Source organism: Peromyscus maniculatus, chromosome X (genome assembly GCF_049852395.1).
Source record: "Peromyscus maniculatus bairdii isolate BWxNUB_F1_BW_parent chromosome X, HU_Pman_BW_mat_3.1, whole genome shotgun sequence".
NCBI lineage: Eukaryota > Metazoa > Chordata > Mammalia > Rodentia > Cricetidae > Peromyscus > Peromyscus maniculatus.
In genome coordinates, this window is record NC_134875.1 from 130,676,589 (window position 1) to 130,689,273 (window position 12,685).

Here is a 12,685-nt window from a genome sequence, read left to right on the forward strand (position 1 = left end):
AAATAAATATATAAATAATAAGTTTTTTAAAGATTTATTTATTTATTTGTTTATTTATTTATTTATTTATTGTGTGTACAGTGTTCTGCCTGCTCTCATTACAGATGGTTGTGAACCACCATGTGGTTGTTGGGAATTGAACTCAGGACCTCTGGAAGAACAGCCAGTGTTCTTAACTGTTGAGCAATCCCTCCAGCTCATCAATAATAAATCTTAAAAAAAAAAATCAACTTGTTTCTCTGTAGATACTTCTGCATCTAGTAATATCAGAAATTCCCCGTGTTTTAAAACGTAATAATCGATGAACCTTTGTTTGAGGTATCTTCCTTCTCTTTTATGACAGTACTTCTTACTTTGTAGTGCTGACAATGGGAGTCTGCAGTTGAAGAGAAAAGGAAACAACTGAGGAACACTAGTGAGAATTACCAAAGCTTAATGATTTTTTTTCCTAGTTATATAGTAAAAGGGACCTGATACATGTGCCCAGGGGCTGTACTGATCTGTATTAGCAGCACATGTGGAGTTTGGGTCCAAATTTTACCACTGATTTTCACAAAAGATCTCATTTAGATGTTTGGCAACTTTTAACAATTTGTTCTTCGTCTTGAATCTGTTACTTTGCCATTTTTTTAAACATGTGCTCTCTCTGATTTAGATTAGTATCCAGTGGAATTCCATTCATCAGAAATTTCATATTTCGTTGGGAACAGTTGGCCCAAACTCAGGTTGCAGTAACTGTCACAATACCATTCTCCATCAACTTCAGGAAATGTTCAACAAAACACCAAATGTGGTTCAGTTGTTACAGGTAATTAAGTCTAAAAATAAGACCTATTAGTGGTAATGTGTCATGCAAAATGCCTCAAAAGATCATCTGCATTTGTCTTTAATGACTAAGATGCCTTTGTCTTATATGATTTGAACACTGCCTTGAGAACTTAATTTGATTAAACTTCAAGAGAAAGTTTTATAGAATGTGCCAGAATGCTCATTTGTGACAGTGATACATCAACAATTCTAGTTTTTTAGTAGTTGCATGGCAACTGGATGACCTCTCTGTATTTGTTTCTTCTAGGTGTTATTTGATACTCAAGCACCATTAAATGCCATCAACAAACTCCCTACTGTGCCAATGTTGGGCTTGACTCAGAGAACTAACACTGCCTACCAGTGTTTCTCCATTCTCCCACAGTCGTCCACCCACATCAGACTGGCCTTCAGGAACATGTACTGCATTGACATATACTGCCGTAGTCGAGGTGTTGTGGCAATACGGGATGGGGCCTATAGTCTTTTTGATAACAGCAAGTTAGTTGAAGGCTTCTATCCTGCACCAGGATTAAAGGTAATAAACTTCAGTGTCACGGAATGAGAGAATAAATAAACATAATCTTGATGACAGTGCAGCCCCATTAGAATATAATAAGTAGTAGAGTTGCTGTATCTTCTCTGCAACTTCCTTCTGGAGGGTGTAGACTTTGCATGAAGTACTGTTCTATGTACATGAAATGTTAGGAGGCCCCTTGTTTCCTCACTCTCTAAGTGAGCAATCACCCTGAAAAAGGATGATTTACTACTTTGGAAAATTTGCTTTTATGTACTTCCCTCCTTGAGGCTGCTCCCACTGTAGATATAAACGCATTTGCCTTTCTCCTGGTTTTGCAATATGGCTAGGTAGCAATTTTGATTGGGTAGTTCTTTTAGTATTCTTGTTGCTATGAAGATACTTGATGTCTCCTTTGGGCCTACACATGCACATATACATGCAAACAAACAAACAAACAAACAAACAAACAAACGCTAGTCAAAGCAAGGATGGAGGGTTGCTGTGGCTTATGGGAGGGAAGGCATGGCGGCAGCAGGAGCCTGGGGTGCATTTTATAGTGCACTCACAGTCAGGAAGCAGAGCAAATTGAAGGCAGGCGTTCGCTACACTTGCTGTCTCCTTATTCAGTTCAGTACCTCGGACCTCAAGCCCATGATAAGATGCAGCCCACATTCAGGATGGGTTATCCCAACTCAGTTAAACCTCTCTGGAACCAGCCACATAGGCTCACTTAGAAGGTTGTCTTCTGTGTGCCTCTAGGTTCCTGCAGCTGACATTCCAGATTAGCCATTGCAGACCCCTTGTCTTTCTTACTTCACTGTTATGGTGGTAGATCTGCTATGGTAGCTGACTATGGAGGGTGTCTGAGGCCCTGTGTGTCTGACAATGTTTTTTATTTACTCTCATCAAATTGAGAGTGCCCAAGTATAGAATTCTAGGCTAGGATCATCTTTACAAAATGTTTGGAGACCAGTTTCCTTGTTGCCTACATTGCATTGTGACTGGCTTGAACCTTTGTTACCAAGTTGGCTCTTGCCATCTGAAAGCACACATCCATTTGCTCTGGGAAAGTTCTTTGCATGACGCTTGATACTTCCTTATTTTCTGTTAGATGTTCCTGGTAACTCTGATCTTCTGCATCATAGACTTGGGGCCTCTACTTTATTTTGTGTGTGTGGTGTAATGTGGTTGTGCTTGTCTGGAGGCCAGGTCAGTGCCAATGTCTGCCTTTATCACTCTGCCTTACTTTTTTGAGAAAGTAGGCATGTCACCAAACCTGGAGCCAGTTAAGGTAGGCCTCCGTGATGTTGTGGTGTTGTTCAGTCTCCTTGTGTTGTTATTTTTCCTCTCTACCCAGAGTGCTAGGTTACAAGTGCGGGTTGCCACTGTGGGTTTGACCTCAGTGCTGGTGTTCAGGCACCTGTCTCCTGAGCCATCTCCCTAGCCCTGTAGCACGTTCTCTTATGATAGAAAGTCATTTTTAACTGTCTTCTCTTAGTTAAATGTAAGCTTCGGAGACTCTGCTCTTCATCACAGGAGAGTCTGCTTGGCCATGCTCCCAAAGTCAGTAGTTTTAGATCTTTTTGTTGGGACACTGTGAGATGCTATACATCTGATTCCCCGATTGCAGGAGGTCAAAAGAGAGGAGGAAAAAAAGCCTTCTCTACTTTAAATATATGGTCTGTAGTACCCAGTTTAAGTATGGTCTCCTTTTTCTGCATTGATTCTGAAGTCCCCCCACCCACCCAGGGCTTCTCCTTCAGACGATGGTGATGCACTGATAGACAGAGCTCTGGTGAGGGTAATGGAGAATCTCTCTTTTTTAAAAGTTTTTATTTTGTTTAATATGGATGAATGTTGGTCTGCATGGATGTCTGTGCTCCACTTGTGTGCCCACATCCCCTGGAACTAGAGTTACAGATGGTTGTGAGCTGCCATGTGGGTACTTGGAATTGAACCAGAGTCCTCTGGAAGAGCAGCCTGTGCTCTTAACTGCCCAAGTATCTGGCACTGCTACTTCCAAAGTGTCATGAGAATCTGGATGGCAATAGCTTTGCTTCTTGGCTTTCCCCAGCTTGCTTAGGATATGACTCTTCTCATCAGGTGGTTCAGCCATCTGCTTTACCATCTTCTAGAGTGCATCATGACTTTTTTTTCTTTTCTCATTCTGTTTGTCTCTGGCTTAGTATTTTAAATTTCTTTTCAGTAATTTTAGTGAAATTTCAAAATTATCTCTTTGAAAGACTTTGTTCTGATAACATTATGATAAGCCTATTTGAAGATTGGGAAAGGGGTATTAAAAGGAAACTCAGGAACTGGGGGTGTGGCTCAGTGGATAAGAACACTTGCTATGAAAGAAAGAAAAATCTGAGTTTAAATTCCTGCACCCATATAAAAAAAGAACAAGCCAAGCATGGCTGCATGTAACTGTAACTCCGTTGTTGAGTCAAGACAAGTGGATCACTGGAATCTACTGGCCAGCCAGCCTAGCCTAAAGGGAGAACTTCTGAGTCAGTGAGATACCCTATCTAAAATAAGAGGAAGACACCCAATACCCCTCTGGACCTCTACCTGCATGTAGACACAAACATACACTGAGAGACACACAGCAAAGAGGACATTGCTTGAGACAAACGCTAGTAGCCTTGCTTAAGTTCTTGATGACATACCTTATTTAAAAAGGCTGTCTCACTTCAGACCCTGTAAGATTAAAATCATGCAATTTAAAACGCCACAAGTTACCTTTGTGGGGGGAGGCAGCAGGGGTGTGTGCATGTTTATTTTGTAGGAATGCATGTGCGTGTGTAGTCCAGAGGTTGATGTCATCTGTTTTCATTCTTTATCTTGCTTTTTTGTTTGTTTGTTTGTTTGTTTGTTCAGGGCGGGATTTCTCTGGGTAGCCCTGGCTGGGATTAAAGGCATGTGGCACCACGCTGACTGTTAGTTTGTCCTCTTACTTTGTGAGATGTGAACATGGAGCTCGCTTATTCAGTGTGACCAGTTAGTCAGCAAGCTGCAGGGATCCTTCTGTCTCCATCTCCTCTAAGCTGAGATGAAGCCTGTTTAGTGCCACATCTGGCTTTTTAACATGGCTTCTGGGCATCCAACTGAAATCCTCCTGCTTGTATAGCAAGCACTTTACCAAGTACACCATCTCCCTCGTCTAGGTCTTCCACCTTTTTTTTTTTCTTTTTTTGAAGTCTTGTTATGTGGTCCTGGCTAGGATTCTAACCCAGTACTCCTCCTATTCCTGCCTCGTATTGGCTTGATTACAGGCATGTGCCACCATGCTAAGGTAAATACACTTAATTCTCACTCAGTTTTTCAGTCATATTTTCTAGATTAAGAAGTAAGACCTTGCCAGGCGGTGGTGGCGCACGCCTTTTATCCCAGCACTCAGGAGGCAGAGGCAGGTGGATTTCTGTGATTTGGAATCCAGTCTGGTCTACAGAGTGAGTTCCAGGACAGCCAGGGCTGTTAATCAGAGAAGTCCTAACTCAAAACCAAAATCAAACCAAACAAACATACAAAAAAAGGTGAAACTTTGTGCCAGGCATGGTTGCACACACTTTTAATTCCAGCACATGGAGGTAGATCTCTGTGTTCAACGGCCAGTCTGGTCTACATACATAGTGAGTTCCAGGTCAGCCAGGACTATATAGTGAGATCCTGTCTCAAACCCCCCTCCTCCCAAAAAAAGGAGAAGAAAAGAAAAAGAAACTTTTTAGTAATGGGAAATTGTATGCCTACTTAATATGGTTTGTATTTCTGAATCTGAGAATGCCAGGTCTCAGAGTATACTTATCTTACTTAGGTTTTTTGTTTTTGTTGTTTGTTTGTTTTGAGACAGGGTTTCTCTGTATAGCCCTGGCTGTCCTGGAACTCGCTCTGTAGACCAGGCTGGCCTCAAACTCAGAGATCTACCTACCTCTGCCCTGAGTGCTGGGATTAAAGGTGTGCACCATCGCCACCTGGCTATTACTTAACTGTTTTTTGTTGTTAACAGTTTTTATTAATTTTATCTCTTTGTCCAAAATTTGTGGTATCTCTTTAGATTGTCCTTAAATTGTTTTCAGGGATATACATAATATGTTACTGTTACGATATTCTCCATGATCAAACATGTTTTACTTAGGTTGGCAAGATGGCCCAGCAGATAAAGGCATTTGCTGGAAAGAACTGCCTCTGGCAAGATGTTTTTTGCCCACCACAGAAATGCCATGGCACACACACACACAGGCACACACACAAATGAATACATGTAAAAAATACTTTAAAAATGTGTTTACTAATTTTGCCCATTTATATCTATAGACGTTCCTGAACATGTTTGTTGACAGCAATCAGGATGCTCGGAGAAGATCTGTAAATGAGGATGATAACCCCCCTTCTCCTATAGGAGGTGATATGATGGACTCTTTAATATCACAGCTCCAGCCACCTCAGCAACAGGTAATGTCTCCTTCAAATTCACTGTCCCATCTGTGGAACTCCACAGCTTCTACAGCTGTTAGCATTTCTTTGTTGAAAAGCAAGAAGTGTTTGTAAGGCCCAAGAAGCCCGGAAGTCATTATGAAAAAAAAAAGTGACGAGATGAGACCTCCAGTTATAGGAAATGAGCAGTAATGGAAAAGGCACTGACCTCAGGTGCTCAGATCACACATGTCCTTAAAGCAATGAGACTCTAAATGCTGGATCCGAGGTAACCTGCTGTGGAGCAACCTCACTGTCTCCTGAACGATGGTTGTTTTAGGTCTGCTGATGTTCACTAAGGCCTCTGCAGAACATTTCAAGGGCTCTTTCACAGACAGCTTCGCCAAGCCATACAATCACATCCCCAAAGATTTCAGCTCTCTGTTCTGACTGTTCCCCATGCCTGGACGTTGAGCAGCCCTGAAGCTAGCCTTTGTTCTCACTCTCTTGAAATAGAAGGTAGTCAGAGTATACTTATTTTATTTAGGTTGTTTGTTTTGTTTGTTTGTTTTGAGACAGGGTTTCTCTGTATAGTCCTGGCTGTCCTGGAACTCACTCTCTAGACCAGGCTGGCCTCAAACTCACAAAGATCTGCCTGCCTCTGTCCTGAGTGCTGGGTTAAAGGTGCTGGGATTAAAGTGCTTGCTATACAAGCAGGAGGATTTCAGTTGGATGCCCAGAAGCCATGTTAAAAAGCCAGATGTGGCACTAAACAGGCTTCATCTCAGCTTAGGGGAGATGGAGACAGAAGGATCCCTGCAGCTTGCTGACTAACTGGTCACACTGAATAAGCGAGCTCCATGTTCACATCTCACAAAGTAAGAGGACACACTAACAGCCACTCCTAAACCAGTCCCAGATGATTCACTAGCCTGGAAGAGGCTAGTGCCCATGTGTCAGAGCACAGACTAAGCAGCTGGAGGCTTTTTAGCAACTCTGGCTTTAGTTGTCTGTGAACACACAAACTGTTGGCAAGGCTCTGAGGCACATCCTTCAGAGGTAATTTTTATACAGTACCTGAGGCTTCTCACCCAGAATATTTTCAGAAACAGCACTGTACTATAAGTGCCCTTGAGTTGCCCTGCTTCTGGCCTGGCTACTTATGCTTAGTAAGTGCAACTTGCTGGTGCTTGTGTCTTTCAAAGAGTACTAGACTCTTATACCAGGAGTTTGTCCTGCCAGCTTTTTAGATTAACTTCCTCCTCTGGATTTGGTTCTTTTCCTGACCTTCTTAAAAATACAGGGCAGCCCAATGAAACCTCCTGTGAATGCCTCTGTAGCCAGAGTGGGGCTGTGACAGATGTTGACTGAGATGAAGATGCTGTGCCACCATATGGAGGAGGCACCTTGCCCAACAGATGCCTCAGGAGTACTTAGTAGGAGTAGTAGTATTTATTGTGGGTCCCTTTTGTTACTTTGTAGATCTTTCTTCGACTTGATACTGGGCAAAGAGTTATCATCGGAAATAAGTGACTAAGATGGGCTGGATGTTGGCCACAGCTATAGCAGAAATATTGTCATACTGACAATTGATGGAGATGTGATCTATTATTATTACTACATCCTAAATAAATCATTCATTGGCTGCTTCTCCAAGGATTGTTTTGGTCACTGAAAAATCATGTGACATAGTAGTTTATTAAACATTCTATTTATCACGTTGCAAAAAAACTCTAGGAATTCTTTGCTTTTTGTTGTTCGTGTTCCTTATTTCTAAATCAAATGCCTGACAGTGCCACTCAGAATTCTTGGGGGAAAAAGTTTTGAGGCGTGCACACATGTGTTGGTGTCTGTGTTGCTGGAGAATGGAGCAGGAAGAAGTGTGCTGCCATGGAAGCTGTATCACTAGCTACATGCACCACTTTTTATCTGCTGCTACAGAAGGTAAAGGGTAAATTAACGGGAATTAAAATATTCACCATGATTTCACAGATGTTAACATAAAGGACTCAGATAAAGCTGTGGCAGATAAAATGAGCAAAGTATGCTGTGAGGGGCAGAAGCAGGTGAAAAATGAGGGTTTACTGTTCTTCAAATTCTTGCAAGTCAGCGTTCTTCCAGACCTCATATTTAGGCTGATTGAGATGAACAGTTCCATGCCTAAATGGTTCCTGTTTGCCAGTCCCTGAAGTAGCAAATGCTGGTGTCGGTGGAATGCCAGAAAGCCACATTCACACTCTCTGTGGCTGAGCAGCATGCTAACGTGAACTCTTCTTTTTTTCAGCCATTTCCAAAGCAGCCAGGAACTTCAGGCGCTTACCCTCTTACTTCACCCCCTGCATCCTATCACAACACAGTTAATCAGTCCCCCTCTATGATCCACACACAGTCTCCAGGTAAGATATGACTTATTCTCTCGTCCTGTTCACCTCTCACATGCCTGAGAAGAAACACTGCACGGGCCTCGGCTTCAAATGGATTGTTTTCTGGTCTCTGGTTAGATAATTGCCTGCTTTCATTGGAGTAGTGTTGGGAATTTCATACTTGCGGTGCTTTAGGAGCACTTTATAAGACTTGTTTCAAGTACCCAGAGCCAGACTCGTACACCACTCCCAGGGTTGCTACTGATCCCTGGTCTACATTAGAGGTGTTGGCAGTTGTAGGCCTGGGGCCAACCAAATCTTACCCACTACCTATCTTCTGAAGTAAATGAACAAACCAGAACAAAGCCATATCAGCTTATGTGGTATCCATGGCTGCACCTTTTCACTCTCTTTTTGTTTTGTTTTATTTTTGAGACAGGGTCTAATGTTGCCCAGATTGACTTTCCAACTCAGTATGTAGCCAAAGATAGTCTTGAGATGATGATCCTTTGCCACCTTCTCTAGTGCTAGGGTTACAGGGGTACACCACCTGACTCCTTTGTGTCATGCTTTGGGAGATGGGACAGTGGTCTGTTCTCCAGTTCCTGGAGCCAGGTACTTCCCACCTTCTTTGTCCTGACAAAATGCCTTTGCTGGGCTGTCCTGTGCACTATAAATGGGGGTAGCATGGCAAAGTTTTACTTTTGATTGACTGATGCTCTAGAAGCTCTTGAGCCTGAGTTTCAGCAGGGAGTTGGGTACCAGCTCTTGGCTCTCACTTACCATCTAGCAAATGACACAGGTATCAGATTTCTTGAGGGGAAAATAAAAAAACCTCTTCCCTTCCATGTCCCATAGTTGAATTAATATAACGAGAAATGAAAACTTTTATCATAAAAGATACATTGTATAACATTGCATGTAAAATATAAGAAATGCAATCATTTGCCAGGCCTGGTGGTGTAAGCCGGTAATCTCAGCTACTTGGGAGGCTGAGACAATGGGATCAAAAATTTCAAACCTCCTAAGCAGAAAAATACAGAAAGGGTTAAAACATAGTTCAGTGACTGAGTGCTTACATAGCATCTACGGCGCCCTGGGTTCAATTCTTGGTACAAGAAGAAGAAAAAGAATTTTAAAAATATGTATAAGAAAAGCCTTTGATTTCATAGATTAGTCAACTAAAGGATGTTCTTATCATTGGAGGATGCTCAGCTTACTAGCTAGATTGTGTATGTGTGTCTATGATATAAGGATGGAACCCATGGCCTCACACATGCTAGACAAATGCTTTACCAATAAGCGGCATCCCCAAACCCTGAATTTTTTAGTAATAAATTCAACAAATACATTTACTTTACAGTTTTCACCTTGTAAAGTAGAATTGGTAGCATGTGAGTTTTTTTCCTTTATAAATTACTCTACCAAATTTCCTTAATTCAGATATATATGTATAAGTGTGCATACATATAAGAAATGTGCATGATCCTGCAGAACCTGTTAATCTGATGAGAGATGAAAGGGTCTGGCTTGTTTAATCCACTCATTCCATTTGTAACTGAGAATAAATAGCATAAACTACTTTCATTAGAGGTGTTGTGAGGCTTTAGTACAATGGATCCTATCAAGGGTTGAGTCTGATACCTGGTCTGTACATCTAACTCGGAGCAAGCTGTTGTAATCTGCCGTGGTCCAACTGCCATTGCTCAGCCTGTCTCCTCTTGACAGCCTCTGCCTCTCACAGCCACTAGATTCTTCCTCAGCTTCTTACGGGAGCAGGTGGGTTTGTTTTCAAGGAGGCCCTAGGGGAAGACAGCGGGCAGCCTGGTCTGGGATTTTTATTTTTATTTTTTTAGGAAAATCTTTCAATTTCCTCTTTTGTGGGGGCTGTGTTTGTATGGTTCCTCTGTTTAGACTCCCTAACAGTGTCCACCTGTGCTGCCTCCTGTGTTGAGCCTTCCAAAGGGGCCATTCAGGTTCTGAAAGCCTGTTTGGTAGAGGACTGGCCATTTCCGCTCTGGAGCTGCTTGCTTCTTTGCCTGCTGCCTTCTTCACCCGGACATGGGTCAAGACAAGACCTGAAGAAGGGGTGGAGCAGGCCAGATTTAAGGACACAAACCACACCACGTGTGTGGAGCCAGAGGACACTGTCCTGAATGGCCAGAACATGAAGAAGCAGGGCTTTTTCCAAAAGTTTGCTCTTTAATGGATCAGCCATATTTGAACTTTATTAGAGCCACAAAGGGATGAGCTGATTTCAAAGCTACAGAGGCAAGTTCTCTTAACTCTATGGTTGTGAAGTCCTGAAGTTGTCTAAGTGTGCAGTAGGCAGTTGGCTCTCTGGAGGCCTGCAGCGTATCAGAGTTTCTTGGACCATAGGTTGAAGATTTGGAAATTGTCATGCCCTCATGCCCAGGGTCATTAAAGCCTGGGTGGGTGGGAGGGAGAGCTTAGCCCCTGTAAATAGCAGGGGTGAAGACAGAGCTGGGGAGGAGGCAGGCAACTAGAGACTCAGAACCCCAAGGGGATGTGTCTCTAGGAAGAGTGGAGATTGTTGAATGACTGTAGTCGTAGACCGGTATGCAATGCTTGCTATGAATATGCCAAGCCCTATTCTAAGCGCTTTACTCATTTAATCCTCACAGCAAACTTATGGCATAGGCCCCATTATTATCCCCATTTTATGGAGAAAAACCGAGGCATGGAGAAGTTAAGTCACTTGTCAGATCATACAGCTAAATAGGTAAATATAACACATAAAGGTTAATCAAGTTGACTGACATTTTTTGAGTATGAAGATATTGCTTAAGTATTATAGAACATAAAAAATGAAATTATCCTGTATTATAGTAAAGAGTTTGAAACCTGCTAATATTGAATGATAATATAGCAAGTATTTATATGGTGAATTTATTCATAGTTTTACTAGCTATAGTGCTTTCTTTCAGAACCTTAAAGTTAAAAATCAGTCCCATGGCTTTAAGTGCCTGTCTCCCAGCTTTTGTATGTATTTTAGACCTCACCCTGGAACTACTCACTTCCATCTAATATTTAGTGGCTTGCCAAAACTTGCTATGGCTGAAACTAATTTCCTGGTTTTCTGAGTCCTGACCCTTGCATAGACACTCTAGTTCAGAAAGGGGACAGCCCTTTCTGTCGTATTACCTAGGCTGTAGTTATCAGAAAGATGCTATACTTTTTGCTTTTATACCCCTGTTGAGTTATTTACCAAATACTGTTAACTATCCTTTGCTTTCAACCCCAAATTCAAGCACATTGCAGTACCTCAACAAACCTTCAGTCACCCTTGCAGCTAGTTCCAGCCACCAGAGTGATCCTTCTGGGACAGAAGTTAGTTAATGGCTTCTACTCCAGATGCTATTGGTTGTCTACCATGTGAGGCAAACTCTATATCCTTAGAGTGGCCTACAAGTTCACGGGTGATCTGGAACTCGCCTCTAAACTCCGTCATCTCCTCTTATGCCGCCCCAGTTTACTCTTTTCCAGCACCCTGGCCCCTGCCCTATCACACAGACTGTCCCTTCTTTGGGGCCTTTACATTGGCTCTTCTGTTTTGCCTGAATTATCTTATTCCCTATGCTGTGTGCTGCACTTTCTTCCTGTCTGATTCATGTGTCCCTTTAGAGTCTTGACCTCTGCCACCACAAAGAATTGCCCTTTTCCTTTGCACTGGTTTTCTCCACAGCACTTGTCATTACATTATAGATTTATCGTGCTAATTTTACTAGAATACATGCTCCATGAGGACAAAAATTATCTCTTATGTTAACTTTGTCCTCCATGCCTAGAACAGTGCTTGGCAAACAGTTGATAAACTCACCCGCTTGTTGACTAAGTATATGACTAAAAGGTGTATTGGACACAATTTCTTTTCAGTTAGTGAATATGAAAGTTACAGCATAGACCTGTGGACTTGAGCTTTCTTGCAATAGTGAAGTCTTTGTGCCATTTATGGGACCTTTCCTGCTTGTCTGTATAAGTCTCTAGGGAGATTTTTTTTTTTTTGACCGGTGGTCCTTGGACAGGACATGCTATGTGTCCTGCAAGATCATCTGTACTTATTTTCCTTTATTAGGAAATCTGCATGCTGCCAGCTCCCCCAGTGGGGCTTTGAGAGCCCCATCACCAGCGTCATTTGTTCCAACTCCTCCCCCATCCTCGCATGGAATCTCAATAGGACCAGGGGCCAGTTTTGCTAGTCCACATGGTGAGTCCATACACAGAAATTGCTGTAGCATTTAGAGCTTGATGTGAAAGTAATTTTTGTTAAATCAAATTTCTTACTGAAAAATCAGTGTTTATTTATTGAGAAATAGCAAAAATACTACGTGGACCAAAACAAGCAAACAAACAAAAAGGCATTTTTCATAGTTTTTCCACACAGAGGCACTGACTGTTTGGCCTGTGACTGTCTTCCCTCTTCCTTTGCTCTGCTTTGTCCTTCCTGTCAGCTGCTGCCTGCTTACTGGCCTGCCCATAGCTTTCTGTGCTTGCTTTCTAGCTCTTGGCCTGTCCTCCCTCACATACCTTCCCCCAATCTGGGCACCTTTTGGAACTTGAA

At 42.3% G+C, this 12,685-nt stretch overlaps 1 protein-coding gene across 6 annotated transcripts in view; it reads left to right on the plus strand.

The window, feature by feature from the left end:
* Med14 (mediator complex subunit 14) overlaps positions 1-12,685 on the plus strand; it is a 291,290-nt gene that overhangs the window by 265,178 nt on the left and 13,427 nt on the right. For 4 of the 6 annotated variants that reach the window (XM_076562086.1, XM_076562088.1, XM_076562087.1 and 1 more), the window contains 5 exons: positions 656-808; positions 1,076-1,345; positions 5,642-5,779; positions 8,025-8,136; positions 12,200-12,331. In XM_076562086.1, the coding sequence (XP_076418201.1) occupies positions 656-808; positions 1,076-1,345; positions 5,642-5,779; positions 8,025-8,136; positions 12,200-12,331 (805 nt within the window). The remainder of the gene's footprint in view (positions 1-655; positions 809-1,075; positions 1,346-5,641; positions 5,780-8,024; positions 8,137-12,199; positions 12,332-12,685) is intronic. The other 2 variants (XM_076562089.1, XM_015995797.3) reach the window with 1 other exon arrangement.